The following is a 21,280-nucleotide window of genomic DNA, read 5'->3' as shown; positions in this document are numbered from 1 at the left end:
TATGCAGCCTGTTACGAAGCACAGGGAACACAGTCCCAGGGGGTACCCCGAATTCTCTCCAGTGATCAGAGTTCAGATTGCAGCAGCTCTGACATTCCTGTGGCTTATCAGGACTGTCCCCACCAGCCCCTCCTGGGCAGCCTCACTGCCCTGCAACTGCACCTGCTGCCTCACCCTCTTACTAGGAGGGTGAAATACCCGTGGCCTGTGGTAAAACGAATATAACTTCCGAGGATGAATATGCAAAGACCCCACGCTACCGCCACAGGCCTGATTGGTATTCCTTGCTGTCACCTCTGAGCCCAAAGTACATAATCACCCAGTAATTGAACTGAAATGTCTAAATGGTTGAAGCTCCTAAAGGACACAGCTATTTACCAATGAAAAAAAATCAGAAAAATTCAGCAAACCTCCCTGGCGCTCTGCCGCATTAGCACAGAAGCCCGTGCAAACATGACTCACCCAGACCCGGGCCTCCCCTCCATCATCAAGGAAGCAGAGTGATCCTCACCATCGTGGGCGATGCGGGAAATAATTAAAATATCACAACTGCTTAGCTGCGTCTGAACAGAGCTGTGTAAGTTCTAACCTTTCTCAGGACATAAATCTGATGAAAAATTTTAAAAAGGTAAAAAGTGAAATCCTCTGCTTAAATGCTTCCAGGAGGTTAAAAAAACAAAAAAAGACGACTACAGAGAGCATCAGTGTCCATGTGTCCCTCAAAATGGACTGAGCAGGGACTCCTGGACTCATGGCCACGTCATGGCACGGATGGGCAGGGGTCCCGGCCGCCTCAGTGCAGTCTGCAGAAATAACACTGAAATAAAGGGCAGCTGGGTCTTTTTTTTCTTTAATCGTACGTTTTTAAAAGCTCAGAAATCAGGGTTTTCCTCTTTGCAGAAATAGAGAACTAATTCCAAGATCCCCGGGGTCTGTGAAGCTGGAGCAAGACCTACCCATCTACTCCATCATTAAGTCCCCAGATGTACACAAAGGTTAATTACCAATATTTCTAAACAGTGCAAAAGGATTCTCTGAAGGAAGCATCACAGGCTGTCTAGGTACAAAACAGCCACGGTGCGACGGCTAACCTCGGCAATCCCTGGCACCCAGGGGAGGTAAAAATTTTAATTATCACTTTTAAAAATGCAATACTTATCATCTGAATGAAGCATGTCGACACACAAATCATGAAATGATGATTCTGAATAGAATCTGTGTTGGTTGATTGCATAAGCAATACCTCTTGTTGCTGAAATAGCATCTCAAAGGCAAAATAATGACGACATGACGATCCATGTAAATCAAGAACTGCGTGTGGGTTTATTTTACATTTGAGAAAACAGTGGATTTAATTGTGTGAACCAAAATGTACTGTACAATATTAATGACAGAACATCAAAATGTATAATTAATAGTGCAGTGCTCGCTTGGTTTTTATTTATTTATTTTTGTCTGATAGTTCCTCTGAGTACATGCATCAGGGAAGACGCAGGTGCCAGGAAGATTTCTCTGTTTAAATCAAGCTGCAGGAACTAAATTTTATTCAAAAAATGTGGTTTTACATTATATACACAGAAATTTAATATAAAATGACAATATAAAAAGTTAAAAGAGAAAGCATACAGCCAGAAGGTACAAAGAAAGCGGAATAGATTAAAATGATACGATATGTAACATACAGGAGTTTTTAAGCTGATGCTGGCAACTTACAAGGAAAAGGACTTCAACATTTGCCCCCCCCTTTTTTTTTTCATTTACCAATGCAGCACGCTATAGAAAGGTCAGCTTGTACCAAAGCTTACATTTGTAAATAACTATAAACGGCAGTATTTTACAGGAAAAAAGAAATAGCATTTTTACACATTTTTAAATAATAGCTTGCATACTTCTTTTTCTTTTTTTTTTTTCTTTTTTTTCTTTTTTGCCAAAGTGTCACTTTCAGCATCCAGAGGGTTTGGGCATAGTGGCAACGGGGGTCGCTGTTGCTGCTTGTGGTTTTTGTTTTAAACATGTAGAGTCGTGGCCTCCTTGCCCATGAGTCCTCGACAGCTTTCTGCCTTGCAATGGCTGCATGCATGTTTCCCTCGCAAACCAGTCCTGCATATAAAAGCTCATTTTTTAACTATTAAATAAGTTTTGTGTCTGACACAGCTTTTGATCTGAATGAAATGCCTTTAAGCCTTTTTTTCTTTGTTTCCTTTTTTTTTGAGTGAAAGGCACAGAGATGCAATTACATCCTCAAAGGGTTAAATTTGACACCACCAGGTTCTATGACCTTTATTGTCATGGCAACTTTGTAATTTTAGGATGTCTTTTTATCATTGCTATTTGTGTCTTTCTTTACTGCTAAATAAGGTCTCTGAGTAGTGTGCCCCACTATTTCCTACAAAAGATAGCTTCACATCAAGAACAGATGTTGAAAATAAAGGTCAGACTTTGACTCACAGAAAAAGAAAAATAACATGCACAGATCAGACAAAGAGCATATAAATATAACTACAAAATATGTGTAAGAAAAACCAAGGTCCAGAGAGGCAGTCCAGCAACAAAGGAAAGACTGATTTCAGCGGCTCAGGCCAGGCCTAGTGCAGTACGACGACGTGTAGTGCAATGTTCTGCGGTCACTTGCAAACCTGGACGCTACTGTTTCTCCAGCTCCGTCACGTAGATCAGGTGGTCCTCCGGGGACTTGCCGTGCGTCTTACTAAGGTGCAGTTTGACTGCGTGCTTGCTCGCAAAGGTCCGGTTGCAGAGCTTGCACTGGAATGTGGAGCCCAGGTCTTCCTCGGCAGCCCCCAGCGGGCCCAAAGTCTTGTTTGCGAGGACTTTGGAGACATTCTGCTGCTCTTGAATCTGACTGAGTGGCAGCTTGGAGAGGTCCTTCAGGCTGAAGCCCAGGTGCGTCTCCAGATGGCTGATGTAGGTGGAAGCAGTTCTGAATTGAGAGGCACAATCGTTGCAAAAGAAAACAGGATGCCCTGTGTCAAGGTTCTTGAGGAATTTTGTTCCCCCTGTCCTCCTCAGCTGGTACTTCACATTGGCCAGCCAGTGGCTGATGGTGGTCATGGAGAGACCAGTGAACTTGGAGATGTGCACCCGCTCCTGTGGGCCCAGGTCTGACATGATGTACTTGCCCTCAGCGGTCTCCCGCAGGCTAGATGCAAACTGAGCCTGCAGGATGAGCAGGTGCTGGGGGTTCCAGTTGGACTGGCGCCCCTTCCTCTTGTGAACAGGCGACAGCTCGTCCAGCGCCTCCTCGAAGCTGCTGCCATCTGCATCAGACTTCTCTGACACGGTGGAGGGTGTGGAGGACTTGGGGGTCAGACGACCAGTGAGGTTCTTCACCATGTCGGAGATATCCATGAGGGCGCTCTCCCGGAGAGGCGACGACTCCGAGTCGGCCACACCAGAGACCAAGGGCTTGCTTTTGGACTTGGTCAGGTCGATGGGCTGGTCGCTGCTCTCGTAGTAGTACCGGTCGATGGCGCCGGTCTGCTTCGCCGGGGTGGTGGGGTAGACGGGCTTGTCCAGCATGCTGTGGCTGATCTTGTACAGCATGGCCAGTGGGTCCAGAGAGGGGCTCACAGGCTTGGACACCTTGCCCAGGTGGGTATTCATGATGGACTGCAAAGCGCTCAGGGGGTTGATGAAGGAAGGTTCCGGCGAGTGGTCTGTGATGATGCCCAGGTTGTTACAGCCATTGGTGACCTTGGCCTTGAGAGGGTCCGTGCCGTTGGGGGTGTGCGCCTCCACCTGGCCCTCCTTCCTGGCCTTGCCGGCCTCGGCATCCGGGCCCTTCTTCAGCTGCTTGCCACCACTTTCCTCGGACTTGGGGAAGTCTTTATTCTCCTTTGCCAGGGGAGACGCTGCCTTGGCGGGGGAGCTCTTCTCCTTCTCGGCCGGCCTCTCCTCCTTCTTGACGCTGACCTTGCCGGTGACCTTCTCCACCAGCTCCTCCATGGCGGACACGTTGCTCCGGTGCGGCGGGGGCGTGAGGCTCCCGGGGGAGTGCAGGAGCGCGTTGTGCTCTGCGGAGGACAGCGGCTTCACGCTGCCCACGTAGGACGGCTGCGCCTGCGCGCTGTGCGCGGCCGCCTGCAGCGGCTTCACGGTGCCCGGCAGCTGGTAGGCGGCGTGGATGCTGGGGTAGCCGCCCCACGAGGGCGCGCCGTTCTGCGCTTTGCTGATGGCGGTGGACACGGTGTTCTCGAGGGACTTGAGAATGTCCACGCCCCCCTTGGGGCTGTCGTCCAGGTCCTCCTCACGCAGGTACTGGTAGAGGGCAGTGGGCTCGAACTTCTCCGTGGCATCCTCGCTCTCCTCCTTGATCTTCTTGTCCACGTCGCCTGCCGGCGCCGGCGCCTTCTCCTTCTCGGGCTCTTTCTTCTCTTCCGAGGCGGTGGAGCCTGCCGGGGAGTCCGGCTGCTTCTTGATGCTGGAGGCCGGCAGGCGGGTGTGGGTGGTAGGGGGCAGGGGTATGGACTGGATCTTCTCTTCCACCACGGGGTCCAGAACCAGCTGCTTGCCTTTCTTGGAGGCCGAGGTCGTCACCTTCAGAAAGTGTCCCGTGACCATCATGTGGGCGGTTAGCTGCTGCAAGGTGTCGTGGGAGCTGCCGCACTCCATGCACTTGAGGATCTGCGCTTTGCGGGCCTCAAACTGCCACGTGTAACTAGCACCGTTCTGGTAGCCATAGCGGTTATTTGGGGTGACGTAGGGGTTTGCAGTTTTCTGGTCCTTGGAGGACTCGCTCAGGGCAACCTCTGCGGCCACGCCTGTGGGCTCCGGGGAACAAGGGGACGCCAGGTCCTGCAGTGCTCGCTTTTTGGTAGAAGGGACCAGTTTGGTGATGGCTGGCACTGGCTCCTTCAGAGGCACTTTCTGGTAATGCTTTGTTTTGATCATGTGGACGCTGAGGTCCTGTAAGGACTCAAAGGAGTGTCCACAGTACATGCACTTCAGCACCTTCTGCGCGTCTTCCTTTCCCTCCATCTCCATCAGGGAGCGCTTCCTGGGCTTGGACCACCGCTTGGTCTTCTCAGAGTCCTTGTCCCTGTTGTCATCTCGGTAGTGGCCCGTCTCGTTCATGTGCACTGTGAGTTCCACCAGTGTGTCATAGGCAGCACTGCAGTCTTTGCACCGAAACTTGCTGGCCCCGGTGAACACGGAGCCGTAGAGTTTGTTGTTCTGGCGGTAGAGCTGCACGGTGCTGAACAGGCTGGGCTCCGGGAGCAGCCCGTAGGACGAGGTCTGCTGCAGGGTCTTGGCCAGGGCGGCCTGGTGCCAGTCGTACCCGGAGCTGCTGCTGGTACTGGTGGTGCTGCTGTGGCTGGTGCTGGTGCTGCAGCTGGTGCTGGCGGAGCTGGCCGTGGTGCTGGCCGTGCTGGCAGGGGGCGTGGGGGTGGGGGTGGAGCTCTCCTTCTGGGCGGCATCATTGTTGCTGGTGGTGGACCCCGACTTCTTTAAATCCAAAGCTAAGCTAGACCAGCAGGACTCCGAGAACAAGTTTGCATACACGGCTTTGATCTGTGCCAAGCTGTCCTGGGGGTATGAGATGCTGTCTGGACACTGCGGATCCTCCTTCTCTTCTTTGGAGGAAGAACTTTTGAAATGGGCTAGCTGGTCACTGTTCTCACTGAAGGGTGACCCGTAGCCAGCGTCCTGATTGGTCGCAGTGCTGACGGGGGAGTTCTGGTAGCTCTGGGCCTCTTTGATTTCTGTCTCTTCATCACACACAAATTCGCCCTCCTGGATGTCCAAAGACAGCCCACCATCCTCCACGTGCTCTCCATCTATTTCTGCTGCCTTCAACTCTTCCTCGGGAACATAAGCTAGGAGAGAAAAATGAGGTGCAGTTAGAAGGCGTACATCATCTTCAAGGACGTGGCCTCCCCAGCAGTTAGGTGATCTTTAAAAAGATGTTTTTCAGCCAGGCTCCCAGGCTACAAGGCCACCCCAACTCTGTATCTTCCTACTTTGCCACTATGTGGCAGGAAATAGGTTTCAAAAAGACAATTCCCCACCATGGTAAAACTGGCTCAACAGAGCAGCCTAAACTGTGGGGCAGCATCGCCAATGTGGCAGAGGGAGCCAGGCAGGAGGACAGGGGCCGACCACATCCCCCAGGGATTCCTCCTGTAGACCTTTCCCCGTGACCTGCCAGTCCCCTTGTGACTTCTATGAGATAAGTACTTGGAAACACTCATAAAGCCAGGACCTACCTGTCTATCAACATTTTGGGAGAGATTTCATAGACAATAGTATATGGTTTCCATAAATAAAAATACTTCTGCAACAAATACTGCCTGCAACAAAAATACTCTGGTCTCCACTAAAAAGAACACGACACAACATCACCACTCTCCTGCATGGACCAAACACAGCACCATCTATGTGGGGGTGCCAGACCGGTGACCAAGAACCACTGCCATATACCAATGTCCAAAGCAGCATCATACACCATAGCTCAAAAGAGGAAATGAGCCAAATGTCCATCGATCAATGAATGGATGAGCAAAAGGTGCATAGAGTATCATCCAGCCTTAAAAAGAAAAGCAATACACCTGCTAACGCCATGGTGAACCTCAAAGACACTGTGTCACCTGAGGTGAGCGGTCACAAAGGGCAGGCACCGTATGACCCACCGTACGTGAGGTCCTTATGATAGAAGCATAGACATGGACAGTGGTGTGGTGGACAGGGACAGGGGAGCAGGGAATGGAGAGCTGTTGTTGGGGGCCACAGTTTCAATTTTGCAAGATGGGTAAGTTCTGAGATGGGAGGAGGTGGTGGCAGCTCAGTGATGGGAGCATTCTCAGTGCCACTTAAAAATGATAAAATGGTGACCTTTTTGCTATGAATCTTATCATGATAACATTTTTTATTATAAAAGGCAACAGTAAATGCTCCATCCGCCTGCCCAGGCCTACAGCTGCACAGCACAGTGGCTTCATGGGCTCAGGGCCATGTCTCCCAGGCCACCTGTATGTCCTGTAAGGACACCTGTATTTCCTGCAAGGACAGGAACACATGGTGTTGGATGGAGCCTTGATTTGTACTGCAGGTCAATTTAGACACCTAATATGTCACATATCTTCCTAATTCTCAAGGGGGGATCATTGCATGAATCACCTCCTAAACTTACTTGACCTAGGTACTTCTTAAAAAAAAAAAAAAAAACTGGGGAATTTTTTTGGGTTAAGATATTTTCCAAAAAGCCCCTATTAAAATGCACAGATATGCCCTGAGATGGGTGTCTCATTAAATATAATCATTCATTATCACGTTATCAGAGCCAGATCCTAAGGGAATGTGGCAAAGAACGCAGACATTTAAAGGGAGGGTGATGTGCAGGACAGAGAGCATACTGGGCCCCAAGGGGGGATGCCAAGGGCAGGCAGGGGCACTGGAGGGCATCTGCCCACGCAAGTGGAAGGCTTCGGATTGTGGAGCAGCATGCAGGATCCTAGCACATGCAGGATCACCTGTGTGCATGTGAGCCCATGCGTCCGCATGCTCACATACAGAGAAACTGAGTCAGTCACGTGGAGAGCTCTGGTCAACACAGGCCCTTCAGAATACCCGCACACACTGTGCTGCTCTGCACACAGCCAGCCCCACCTCCGCACGAGCAGTCTGAGCACGTGTTCACGTGTTCACAGCAGAACACACACCAGCAGTCCACTGACGGGCCCAGGAATTCCAGTTCCTGTTAATACTGCACTGCTAGCATCAGAAATAATCAATGTGCAAGACCCGGGTCTTCAGCTGTGGGCATCGACATCTGGGCAAAACTTTGGATGACTCTGCAGCCCTCCTACAAAGTGAGAGGCTTGCAGAACACAAAGGTGGCTAAGTTCACCCCATTTTCATTTTGCTCATGATGATTGAATGTTCAGGATGGTCCTGTTCTGAGGGTTCCCGACTTGGACCCTCAGCCCAGGGATCCCGCTTGATGGCCTCTGCTCAGGTTCATCCCCTGTCAAGCAACCCAGCTGGGGCCACTCTGTTGGAGGAACTCAGGCCCTCCTCCTCTGCGGGGTCTCGTGAGGACACTGAAGGCTGCAGGGTATCCTGGGCAGGGCCGAGCTTGTCTGAACCTGGAAGGCATCAGGGCCCACAGGGTTGGCAGGACTCTGAGCATGCGTCATCCCAGGAGCACACCCTAGCAGCAAGTCTCAGGCACAGCTAAACTTAGGACAGCAGTAAGATTGAGTCCACCCATCTGTGACAGGAGGCTTCATGCCTAGCAACTAATTTAAATGGAACATTCAGTTGCACTAACTCAGCTCCAGTAGGAGAGGCCCATCACTGCAGGTCCATTACTCTCTGTGCCTCCACCCCTGGGTCACAGTGGCCTTCAGGCTGCGCATCTGACTATAAAAAGGCACGCCATGGTCCCTGCAGCAGGGAACCAATCGGTGTTTGCTGAATAATACAATATCCCCCATATCCACAGGGGATATATTCCAAGACCTCAGCAGATGCCTGAAACCACAGCTAGTATCCTGTGTCTGATATATTTTCTGATAGAAACATATGATAAATTTTGAATTATAAATTAAATATGGTAAAAGACTTATAGAAAGTAATAACACAATAGAATAATCACTGTGTTAAGTAAAATAAGGGTTATTCAGCATAAGCACTGCGATACCACCACAGTTGATCTGAAAACTAAGACAGCTAAGTGATTAATGGGAGGGTAGTATATAAAGTGTGGATAGAATGGACAAAGGGATAATTCACATCCCACACTGTACAGAGCAGGATGGTGGGAGTTTTCATCACCCCAACTGGAATACATGTAATTTAAAATTTATGCATCATTTCTGGAATTTTTTAATTAATATTTTCATACTGTAGTTGGCCAAAGGTTACTACAGATAAGGGAGGAGTTCTGTAAATGACTTTGTATTGGTCAACTTGGGCATATTGAGGAGGACATACAGTCAATCAACAAGTACATGAAAAAATGCTCACCATCTCTAGCTGTCAGAGAAATGCAAATCAAAACCACCCTAAGATACCATCTCACTCCAGTAAGATTGGCAGCCATTATGAAGTCAAACAACAACAAGTGCTGGCGAGGATGTGGGGAAAAGGGTACACGTGTTCATTGCTGGTGGGACTGCAAATTGGTGCAGCCAATTTGGAAAGCAGTATGGAGATTTCTTGGAAAGCTGGGAATGGAGCCACCATTTGACCCAGCTATTCCCCTTCTTGGTCTATTCCCTAAAGACCTAAAAAGAGCATGCTACAGGGACACTGCTACATCGATGTTCATAGCAGCACAGTTCACAATAGCAAGACTGTGGAACCAACCTAGATGCCCTTCAATAGACGAATGGATAAAAAAAATGTGGCATTTATACACAATGGAGTATTACTCTGCATTAAAAAATGACAAAATCATAGAATTTGCAGGGAAATGGATGGCATTAGAGCAGATTATGCTAAGTGAAGCTAGCCAATCCCTAAAAAACAAATGCCAAATGTCTTCTTTGATATAAGGAGAGTAACTAAGATCAGAGTAGGGACGAAGAGCAGGAGAAGAAGATTAACATTTAACAGGGATGAGAGGTGGGAGGGAAAGGGAGAGAGAAGGGAAATTGCATGGTAATGGAAGGAGACCCTCAGGGTTATACAGTGGAGGGGGTAGAGAGAGAGGAGGGGAGGGGAGGGGAGAGGTGGGGAGGGGGGAGGGTGGAGGATGGGAAAGGCAGCGGAGCACAACAGACACTAGTATGGCAATATGTAAATCAATGGATGTGTAACTGATGTGATTCTGCAATCTGTGTATGGGGTGAAGGTGGGAGCTCATAACCCACTTGAATCAAAGTGTGGAATATGATATGTCAAGAAATTTGTAATGTTTTGAACAACCCACAATAAAGAATTAAAAAAAAAAAAATTCTACAGACTGGGTGGCCTAACAAATATTTACTTCCCACAGTTCTGAAAGTCTAAGGTCGAGGTCCAGTGAGGTTCACTGTCTGGCACAGCCTCCTGGCTTATAGATGGCCCCTTGTCCTGTCCTCCAGGTGATGGTGAAGAGCTCCCTCTCTTCTTCCTCTTGAAGGACACTCCTATGAATTCTATGGATTCAGCTCCCACCTACAGCCTCACTTAACTTTATAAATGTTCCAAAGCCCATCTCAAATGCAGTCAGTCCATGGGGAGGCACAGTCCCCACATGTAGACTTGGGGGACATAATTCATTGCACAGGGGGCTTTCTCTAAACTGAAAGCAGACATGGGAACCCTGTGTGCCTGCAGGCCTTGCTCAGTATCAGCCAAGCCTCACCCTCTCTGTGGACACAGGAGCCCACACAAGATGGGAGGGATGGGTCAGGTGGCGTGTCAGGATCTAGGACAGCATGCACTGACATAGGTGGCTTCCTCCCATGCTGCTCTCTCATGTGTCCTGCTCTCCTCTTGTCCCAGTGGGACGGGGGTCATTGAGACCATGTCCCTTTCCAGGTCCATTCCTGAGGCAGTCCAGCCTCACCTGGAGGCTCCTACCTTGAGCTAACATTCATCTGGCCATTCCACAGCCCCAACACAACAGACATGCTGACCTGGGACCATCAGGCAGAACCACACAAAACAGGAGGCCTCCTAAGCAGGTGTTCTTCAGTAAGCCACACCCTCAGAGGCCATGTCCACATGCACACTCCGCAGAGCTGACATGGAAGAGGTGCCATCACCCTGTCCCCCTGAGCCATGTCCTGGAGTATGACGGGCAGGCTGCAGAGCATCTTCAGGAAGGAGGCAGCCCAGTATGGTCCCAGTGAAGGCTAGCTCTGGGCCTCTCTGCCCCAAGGTTGGCACACTCCCCTTCCAGATGCCCTGTCCTGTCTGGAGGTGGCTTCTGCTCCTTCTGCCTGCTACACTCCTAGGAGTGGCCCAGGGCCTCAGTGCTGGCCTCCCATCTGCCCTCCCAGTTCTGTGCCTCTGGGTTGTGTCATCTGCATGGCCATTCCCCTGCAGCTGGCTCTGTCAGCCATAACTCCCACAGTCTGCCTGCCTATAGCACCAAAGCCCTCCACACCCCAGCCAACCCACCAACACCAGCCTGCCTGCGCCGCCTCGGCAAGGCTGCCTGAGCGTCCGTGTCTGAGGAAGGCAGGAGGTGAGCGAGGTGCACACAGGACACCCCTCCACGGCCCTGCCATCCCTCTTCTGTGCAAGGTCCTTACTAGGCACTGCAGCATCAGAGAACAGGTGTAGGCTACCAGGACACACTCCCAAGGCCACGCCTCCAGCAACACCCAGCTCCACCCACCCACTGCAACCTCAGGGCTGTTGTGACAGCCTCCACCAGCCTCCTCCCACCCGCTTCCCAACACTCCTCCAGGCTGCCCCTGGCTCTGCCTCCCAGTTGCAGTCCACCACGGCCAGCCCCTGCCCCCAGGCCATCCTGTCCATCTGGCCATGGCAGCCCATGTCCCTAGAGGCATGCTGTCTGAGGGGCCCCTTCTTTGCCTGGTGAAAGCCACTCTCCCTCAGATGTCCTGCTTCATGGCAGTATTGCTGCCTAGGATCGCCTCTCTCTGCAGGAGCAAGGACATTTCCTGTCTGCCCTCACCCCAGGGCTTTCCCACTCACCTAACACTGAGCAAGGCCCATGGCTCAGGGCCCAGCACCCGCCTCCCGCTGCCCCGCTGAACTGCACTTCAAGTATCACCAACATGCCCACATTACAGCACTGAGGCCCAGGGAGGCTGTCTGACTCCCACCGAGTGGCACAGAGCGCGAATCAGGGAAACGAGCTGAGCTCAGGTCCCCCGACCCCCGTGCAGGCACTTCCCCTCCTGCTGCTAGTCCCCAGCTACCACCTTTGTCTCCCTGAGCATCCAAGTGCTGGGCAGACATGGAGAAATGAATGAATAATGACCCAAATTTGTTCTGTATGAAGTATTTAGGGGACTTTTTAAAGTGCCAGACATGGTGTTATAAATAAAAGAATCTCAAAAAAGAATAAAAGGAGAGAATTTAAAAATCTGACATCTGACCCAATAAATTTATTTTTGGAAGTATAATCTAAGAAGATAATATGAAGTGCAGAAAAAAGCTTTCTGTGCAAAGACGTCCTTTACAGTATTAGGCCACGTAAAACTGGCCCCAGTCTGAATCCTCAAGGGTAGGGCCAGTGAGTGAGTTAGAGCAGTCCTAGGAGGCAATGTCACTCAAACATGAAGGGTGCTCTAATGACATGAGCAAGTCATTAAGGGGGAGGGGCGGAAGACACAGTTGTACAGGGAGTTCCATGGGAACATCCTTCTCAGAGAATGTTAACAGTGGTCTCCTCCAGATAATGAACGCACGGGTAATTTACTGTCTAGTGAAGTGGCTCTTTGATAAACATGCGTGTTTTCAAAATCTTCTTCAGAGCTTTCAGTTTGACAAACACAGGTTAGCCTCTGCACAGGGCTTCTAGAATGAATCAGCCAACACAGACTCCACTGGGCACCAGGAGCCACGGCCACCAGTAGGACCTTGAGCCCAGAGAACACCCGGCCGAGGCAGTGATGTCAGGGAGGTTCTGTTAACTGTTACTTCTATTTTTTTTTTTTTTTAATATTGAAAACTGAAGGGGATTGAGTGACAAGCAGGGGTGCAGGCGGAGCTGGTGCCAGCATCGTGGGCCCCGCCCCAGCTGCACTCAGCTGCTGCTCCCCAGTCCTCCACACACTGGTGCCTCCACGTCCCTCCCACACTGGTCCCTAATTCCACATCCACCCAGGTTTGCTTTGGGAGGTGGACAGAGCCCTGCAGACAGTGAGAGGGGGCGAGGCCTCCCCGTGCGGTCAGTGGCCTGCAGCTACCACGGCCGCCTACTTGAGTCTCACCTCCTTCTGAACCCTGCAGCAGTTGGACTTTCGCATGCTCTGCTGGGTACTCGGTCCTGTGCTTCTCTCCCTCAGCTACTTTACCATCTATGATGTCCTCTGAGCTGGTCACATGTATTCTTCAACTCTGTCGAGAATTTACACGACACACACGAAGAAGCACAAACCCACTCAGGACAGCCTCGGGGCTTCTGTCCGCCACCCCATACTTCAGACCATGGACCTAAAGCCGCCTTCTGACCCTGGGAAGCTGCCACCCACCCTCCCCATGGAAGCACATCCCCCACCTTGCTCATGGACCCATCCCAGACGGCGCTGCCACTGCCTGTCCTGTGGGCCTGCAGCCAAAGGGCAGGTCAGGCTAGCTCTTACTCGGAGGCTTCCTGACCACAGAAGGGCACAAACAGTGGGCAGCCACAGCCTTTAGTGGGTATGAGGAGTTCAACAGCCCCACAGAGACAGGAGCAAGAGGGAATGCCCATGGAATGTTCCAGACTGATTCTGTGGGTGTCCACCAGACTCACCTTGCCCTTCCACCCTCCATTCCAAGACCCTTCCAGGAGGGCTTAGCTCCAAGGTCCCAGTTATGATAGTAATAACATCCAGAGCACCTGCCCCAGCACTTCTAAGGCGCACCCCAGGCGGCACTTGGCCCTCTACTTTTCCATGTTGTACTGAGCCCCCTCCCTCAGCTCAGCCAGCAGGCAGCAGAGCTGGGCTTCCAAGCTGCTCTGCCCCTCAGACGCCTTTCTTCTAATGCAGTTACGCCAGTGCCCAGCTCTGCCCCCAGGACCACCCAGGAAGGCCCCTACCCTTCCAAAAGTGGGTGACAAGAGTGTCATCCCAGGGCAAGAACTCCTTGGAAGGAGCCAGAGCCAACTGGGTTTCATCTCAAGAGTTTCGGCCTGGGAAGAACAAGAAGGTTGGTACCACAAAGGCTGTACGGGTGGAAATCTCCAGCCCAGACCCAGGGTCTGGACACAGGAGTGCTCAGATATGCTGTGTCCGTGTCAGGGAGGGATGGGCAGAGACTTCTGGAGACCAGTCCCTACCAGCCTACACTGTCACACACAGCGGCTCCATCAGCGACCCTGGGCAGAAAGGCTGATCCAAAGAGAGGTGCTCCCCAGGCAGCCTGGACACAGAGCAGCAGAAACAGGAGAGATGGATGCACATTTGTCTTGACAGGCCAAGGCAAATGTAGTGCCACTGTGGTTTTCTACGCAAGGACCGATCCCCATGAGCAGTGTGACATGGGGAGAGAACACAGAAGGCACGGGCTGGAGGCCAGAGCCCGGGGACCACGGCTCAGTGATATGGATAGGGTGGGCCCCCTGCCATCGCACCCCTCAGGCCTCCGGGTCCCCAGCAGCACACATGGCAATGAGGGGGACTCTGGGGGTTGTAGGAGTAATCGTGAAGATGAAAGAATCATGGTCCTCACGAAGCCCAGCTCTGTTTATCTGCTGCTATGGTCTAGAGGTTGCACCTCCAGAATTTCTCTGTGAGAGCACCAGCAGGTGCTCAGGTCAAGAGGGTGGAGTCCCCAGGGTAGGCTCGTGCAGAGAGCCGACTAGCACCTTCCACATAAGGACACAGAAGGAAGGGCTTCTGCAAGCCAGGGAGCAGCCTCATCAGGCACCACGTCTCATGGCCTCAGTCTTGAACTTGAACAGGAGTGTGGTCTGCGCACAGGGGTGCTGTCTTTGCCCCACCACAGGAGCAGCCCAGCTTAGCCTCCTGCCACCAGAGCCGCTGTGAGCACCACTAAGCAGAAACAATAGGAAGGGGACAGCAATTTGCCTGTCTCATGCAAGCCGACCCACGGCCACCTGACAGACAGCAAATGTGGGCCAGCTGATCATCCGGGCCCCTTCTCCTTCCCCGTCCCTCTGCCTTTCAGCAGCTTCATGGACTGAGGACATCTGCCAAAGAAGGGCGGAGAGAGGGGAGCAGCAGGAACCCAGGCCAGGTGGCAGTTCTGCTCTCGGACGGCCCTTGGCTGCGGGAGGCAGCTGGCAGCGGGAGGTGTGGGGACCTGGTTCACCTACTCTCAGCTTTCCCGATCAGTGCGCATAATTGAGAGTTGGCTGTGAAGGAGGAAAATGGATATTTAAAAGTGACAAATACAAAATGCAGGTCTTCAGTCTCTGCCTGGCCACTGCCTTACCGTAAAAACCAAACTTGGCTATTGTATTGCCACCTGGTGAAACTATATGATCATACCAAATTACATGTTTATCTACATCAAACTATTTTTTTAGACTAGCAAATGTGATACCCATGAGCAGATGGCCACTATATCAAAATACATTTACTCCAAGGGGCCAATTCACAAAAGGGGTTTGCACACACCTAAGTGATGAATGTATGCCTTCGATTCACTGCAGAATCTTGCAAAACACACCTTCTCCCAAATTTATAACTGATCACTTGTAAAGTACCTCCACCTCCATCATGGAGAAAGCAGGTGGTTTTGATGAAAGTCAGAATATATCAGGAAAGAAAAATGCAGAGAAAGCAGATACAGGCAGAACACGTGCCTTCTTAGCCCGGAAAGCACATAAAAGTGTGAGCAAGATAAATTAATTTACCGACACGGTTCCCGTTTCTTGCAGGGGGCTGCCACCCTGCGAGGCAAAGCTGAAAGGGCTACTTATGCTCTAAGGTGACAAGGACAAAAAGTTTTCTATCACTTTGGCAAATTTTAGCTCCTCGTACCCATCGTTAATGTTCTGGCTTGCTTAGGCATTTGATTTGTAACAGAACTATCACTTCACCTAAGCCCCAGGAGAGGCCATTTTTAAGAATTGCGGGGTGTGTAAATAAAATGGTCTCTGTTCTTTCCCAATACCAGTTTTAATTAGGAATCCACAGGTAACTATCCCAAAATAAATTCGCTCACTGCCCCAGAATTCAATCTCAAATTAAGTGAGAAATAAGAAACCTCATTTAAGGCCCTTCCTGCTCTTCCCATAAGCGTATTAGATGCTGATCTTTTGCCTCCAGCCAGCTGCGTGTTACAGCAGCGCAAAGCACCACGCAGGCGAACCCCAGTGGAAAGGTTTCCCTGGTTTTCAGTGGTGTCAGAAAGAACAAGAGGAGAAATACATGAGAACCTGGGAAAAGTAGAGTTCGAATGAAGTAAGAAGGGTGAAAGGTAAGCAGCTCTCGTGAATATCCGAGTGGGTGCTGTGCCCTCTCTACCACTGACATGCATACCCTCCTGGCTGTGCCCTCTCTACCACTGACACGCATAGCCCTCTGCTAACTGAGCTGGTCCTCGCAAGGCGTGCAGACCCAGTGCCACACACCGGGAAATCACATGTCCTTGGCCACTGCCCTCTCTGAGGAGGACAAACCCCATCCAGAAAGAGCACAAGGAGTCTGGGTCTACGCACCCGATCTTAGGAAGCTCAATAGACACTGAGCACGGGTCATGATCTGACCTCCGGGAAGTAGAACCGACTTTCATGAGCGGGCAGGACTCACCTGATGCAAGAGCATTAGAAATGCAGACGTGTATAGGAAGCACCTCTTCCAACAGTGGAACCCAGCATTAAGAAACAAGCAGAGCAAGCAGCATCAGAGCTGTGCACTGAACCCGAGAACCAGCACCTCACCCTCCGCCGCCTCGCAGCCGTCTACCCTCTCCCACAGCTCAGGGCCAGTCTACTTCTACAAACTGAACTTCTGCAGGTCCCAGTTAGGGGTCTTGGGACAAGAGAGCAAGAGGCAGAGAGAGGGGTTACCACATTCTCCCAAACTCGCCCAGGTCTCAGGCCTCAGATCGGAGCCTCCATTTCAAAACGGAGAAAACCAGACTCCTAAATACTTAAGACAAAGAAGATAAGCGGGAATGCCGACCCTTGGTGATCAGGGTGCCGCGGTGAGCAACTGACATGGGCAAGTATCTTAGAGGCCAACTTTGAGCACCAAATTAAGGGACTTGTATCTTGAGCCATGCTGAGGTCAGACAGATGCACGCCGTCACTGCTGGGATGCACCAGGAGCCAGCCCTTCCCTGGGACCGCTCCACATTTGAAACCAAACATGGGGTCACAAAGCACCTGATTTCCCTAGACCCCCTAAAACAATAATGGTGTCAAAAGTCACATATACATTATCACAACAGAATACACAGCTTTTATCAGGTTTATTCTTACTCTTACCAGTGAATGCTCATAATTGCTTTCCAAGATGCTTTTTAAGAAGAATTTTATACCTCGACAGAGACAAACAGGAAGAAAAAGGCACATAAAAATTGACAAGTTTATCCGGAGTAATTCTTTTTCATGACCCTTTGTTTCCTTACACACTAAGACTTTCCAAAAACCTTCTGTTTTCATTACATGCTACAATTTACAGATACCCATGGGGTGTAAGGGTATGCATGTCCTGGAATAGGTCATAGTATTAGCAGGATCTTTATTTCCAGTGATGATAGTAGGAGAACAAAGTACTTCACAAGGTGAAGGAGCACAGTTGTTTAGCCTAAAAGAACCTTAAGTGAGAGGCCACCAGATCACAGAACGGCATTTTCTCCATGAAAGGCCTCACCCTTGCGCCATCAGCACCCGCCACCCCACCCATCATGGAAGGGTGATGAGTGAGCAAGCTTGGAAGTGGTAACTGCAGGATAAAATTCTTCTTTTACAATCACTTATAGAAATAAATGACATTTCTCCCATCAAATAAAACAAAGCCTCCAAATCATCATTTCTGCTATTTCTTTTTGTGTCAAAACAGCTTTGCCGTCACTCCCCCGCCCTTGCTGAGCCCACGGGATGGTACAGAATGTGACGGTGCCAACAGTCCTGTCCATGGGGGTGGGGGAGTGCATGAAGCCACCTTGAGGGCCAGGGGAAGTTGGCTGGAGCCAGGGCAGAAAGGGAACGGCCAGCCTCCCAGAGCACACTTGTGTGCCCAAGTGTGTGCACATGTGTGTCAGTAAAAAATGTTTAAATACACAGGCCCCACTACTCCTGAAATGGGAATGGGACGAGGGGATCTTATGGTTAGGCTTCATTTTTTATAATTTAATATTTTTTGTCATAAAATGTGCCTTCTGGATGCCAGTGTGTCCCTAAAGATGTGCTGTCATCCCCAGTAACATGAAATTCCGTGCATTCTAATGCAAGTGGACATAAGGCAATGTATACAGTCCCTGCTAGAGCTTAATATGACACCAACCATGTGTGCCCTGATGGTTCACAGTGTAAATACACACATATTGTCTGAAAAAAAAAAATTTTCATCTCAAACTGTAACTATATAATGAGGCACAAACATCATATCTTCCCCAAGTTAGATAAAAACTATTTCTCAAATTGTAAATTGTTTAAAACATCTTTATTTCTTTAGAGAAAACAAGACTTGCTCTTGTCAGCAGTCATTCTGAGGATGGTGAGAAGTGACAGCTGTATTTGTTTTTTCATGGCTAAATGTAGCAAAGTTTCAAATTCCCTCGAGTCTGCAGTTAAATCTGTATCCCCACCTAGGTCTTGATCTGCACCCCATTATGCATATGATGAAGTTGCTTACTGAACCTCCGTCTGTCCTCCACGGCAGGTACATGCTCCCAGAGTGCTGCCCGGTCATCACCATTGTTCCTTGGTGAGACAAGCGAGAGGGTGTGCTCTGCTCAAAGAGCAGGGGCAACAAGAGAAGGCTTCCCTGGACATGCTGTGCTCTCTGCGAGGCAGGGCGTCTGTCCTGAAAACCTCCCCGGTGCCAGCCAGTTCCTCCAAATGCCCACTGACACAATGGAACAAGCTCACACCGTGTCTGCTCCTGCCATGGCAAAACCTCAACGAAAAAGTGAAAGACGCTTTCTTTCAACAGAAGATGCTCAGTGTTTGCCAGGCTCTCGATTTGTATCCTTGGAATCATTCGGATATGGCCACTTAATGTAGCAGGCTAACTGACTGTCTCATTTGCAACTCACGTTGATGTACGATGATACAGTCTAGCAGGAGAAAGACAAGGCACTGGAAAATACCGGCCTGAGCACATTGTTTCAGTGTGAACCTGCATTGAACATTGACGTGCTTGGAGCCAGGGGGCTCTGGGCCACTTGGTATCGCCCAGAACTCCCTTGCTAGCACTACAAGGCATGTGTGTAAGGCACACTGTGACAAAGAATTCCGTTCCAATTTAGAGATCTTTGTAAACAGCACTAGCAATTCACATAAAATGGCTGTTCTTCACATGAGCAACTTCAGGAAGTAAAGTGACTCTGTAGGCAAAGAGAAGGCCATTCTAAAAGCAGATTATTCATAATTATAAGGGAACCAGGAGAAGGAGGCCCTCCTCCCCCTTTACATCTTACACGGGGTCCTCAGCCAGGGGACAGGATCACCCTTGTGGTTCTCAGCTGGAGAGGACCCTCGCAGGTAGCCCATTAGAGGAACACAGAGACCCCCCCCCCTCCCCAGCTCCCTTAGAATGAAAAGAGCAGGTTATTAGTAAAGGTCTGCCAGGGAGATGGGGTGCTGGCTGCAGCCGCGATTCCATCTCTGAGACTTCCTTGCTCTTCCCCTTCCATCTGATAAGCCATACATCCCGCGTTCTCATTAGGCTCCCATCACCAAAGGGAGTGGAGGAATCCGTCAACGCCCCTCCCCGCTCGGTTCTGTCGAGATGATTTCATTGAAATGTTCATTTTCATCCCTGCTGGCAACATTAGAATGGAAGTATTTAACCTGTTTCCATTACTTATACAAATTGCCATTATGGGGCAGGACAGATGTTAGAATCGCGCCACGTAACTAACTTCCATACATTCTTTACAGGGAGCGAGAGAGGAAGGCAGGCGGCTAGGCCTCTTTACCCAGGCTCAGAGATTCATTAACTTCGCACATCAGCCTCGTACTTTCTTTCTTCATGAGAATTCCCAGGCTGGTTGGACTCATTTAATTTGGAGAGAGAAACCTTTGTCAGTGATAATGTTTTGATCAGGTGCTTCGGAGGGTGGGGAGAGGGGAGGGGGAGGGGCAAGAAGAAAGAACAGGGGGAAGAGGAAACCACCTTGTCGAAAATGTTCCCTTCCCAACACAAATGATGAAAGGGAAGTCACTCGGAGCCGCTGGTGCTCAAAGATGGCTGTCACTTCAGATCGGCACGGGCACAACTCACCCGACAGGTGACACTTTGGTGAGCAAGATCCTGCTGCATTATTGAGCACGCCAGGGATGGGGCTCAGGAAGACTGAAGGCCCAGGATGCCTGGGGCACCTGAGAAGTGACTTCAGCAGGTGAAGGGGTTTCACTCTTCATTTGCATCCTTGAGGGAAGGAGAGACAAAGTTTCCTGACTGCCAAGGCACTGAAGGCTGGTCCGGGCCCCAGTCCCCGGCTTCCTCCCCACTCTCCTTCTGATACCCAGAGCGGAGGCGGGAGCCGTGCTCCACATAACTGGTGGACACTTGGAGCCCAGGAACTAATTACTGCTCCCATCTGAACAATTTAGCGTGGACTTCCTGTTCTAGGGTCATTTCCCCATCTGATTTCTTCTGAGACGACTCCGTGAACACATCCAGAGGTGCTCAGAGGAGGTGGGATTCTTACAGAATGCCCAAGGCTGAGGCAACAGTCTCTAGGAAAAGGTCTTAAGTCGCCTTTGTTTGGGGGGATAAGAAACAAAGAAAAGCATCTCCCCGTGCTCCCACAGCATTGCCCTACTGAGGCCACCGGTCCCCCGCCAACACCCTCCAGGTGTCTCTCTCCCTCCGGCTGCTTCCTCTGGTTACGCCCATGAGACCAGTTGGAAAGGGTGCTGAGTATCCTTGAGTCAATGAGGAAAAAGGAGAAAGAAGGCGCTCAATGGGAGAAAGAAAGACATTCTAACAGAATCCGAGCTACGCGGTGGAGTGGGCTCCGAAGTGGACATCCGCCAAGCTGAGGCGGATGTGGAGAAGGATGTTGGATGCTAACAGCGCTCAGACACCCACAATGGCTGCCGGGAGCCACCATGAGAACATGTTCTCTGTGGAAATGGAAAAGCCCACCACAGTTGTCAGATGCGTTTTTCCCCAGTGGCAACACTGAAATCTAATCTCCAATAGGAATAAAACAAAATAGGCTAATGATCCACCCAGAGAGAGGGTTTCTCTCAGTACACAAGTAATTTATTTGGGAGGACTAATAATATACTATTATTTCAAAAGAAAAAAAAATTGTTATTCAGTAAATATCTATACCCAAAGACCATCTTCTCAACCTACATATGCACATCTGCTCTGCATGAAAAGATCGCTGTGGCAACAGGTAATCCACGCCGAACCTCTGCTCTGGGCCAGGCATGACCCTAAGGGCCCCACTGGTATAAACTGGGTCAGCCCCTCGCCAACCCTCTAGGAAAAGCCCACCATCACTCTCCATCACTCCACATGAGGAACTGTGGGAAAGTGGCTCTGTGAGGTGT

The 21,280-nt window shown here is 50.4% G+C and overlaps 1 protein-coding gene across 1 annotated transcript in view; it reads right to left on the bottom strand.

The window, feature by feature from the left end:
* Window positions 1-1,300: 1,300 nt before the first annotated feature.
* Window positions 1,301-21,280, bottom strand: part of Tshz1 (teashirt zinc finger homeobox 1) — a 72,836-nt gene continuing 52,856 nt past the window's right edge. Inside the window, exon 2 of the mRNA XM_046448634.2 lies at window positions 1,301-5,834. Coding sequence (XP_046304590.1) covers window positions 2,644-5,834 — 3,191 coding nt within the window. The 3' untranslated portion in view covers window positions 1,301-2,643. The remainder of the gene's footprint in view (window positions 5,835-21,280) is intronic.

The sequence above is a fragment of the Marmota monax genome, unplaced genomic scaffold, assembly GCF_021218885.2.
Source record: "Marmota monax isolate L192 unplaced genomic scaffold, Marmota_monax_Labrador192_F-V1.1 WCK01_AAM20220418_F8-fsc00060, whole genome shotgun sequence".
Taxonomy (NCBI): Eukaryota; Metazoa; Chordata; class Mammalia; order Rodentia; family Sciuridae; genus Marmota; species Marmota monax.
Note: the sequence above shows the minus strand (reverse complement) of the source record. Positions and strands in the feature narration are given on the sequence as shown.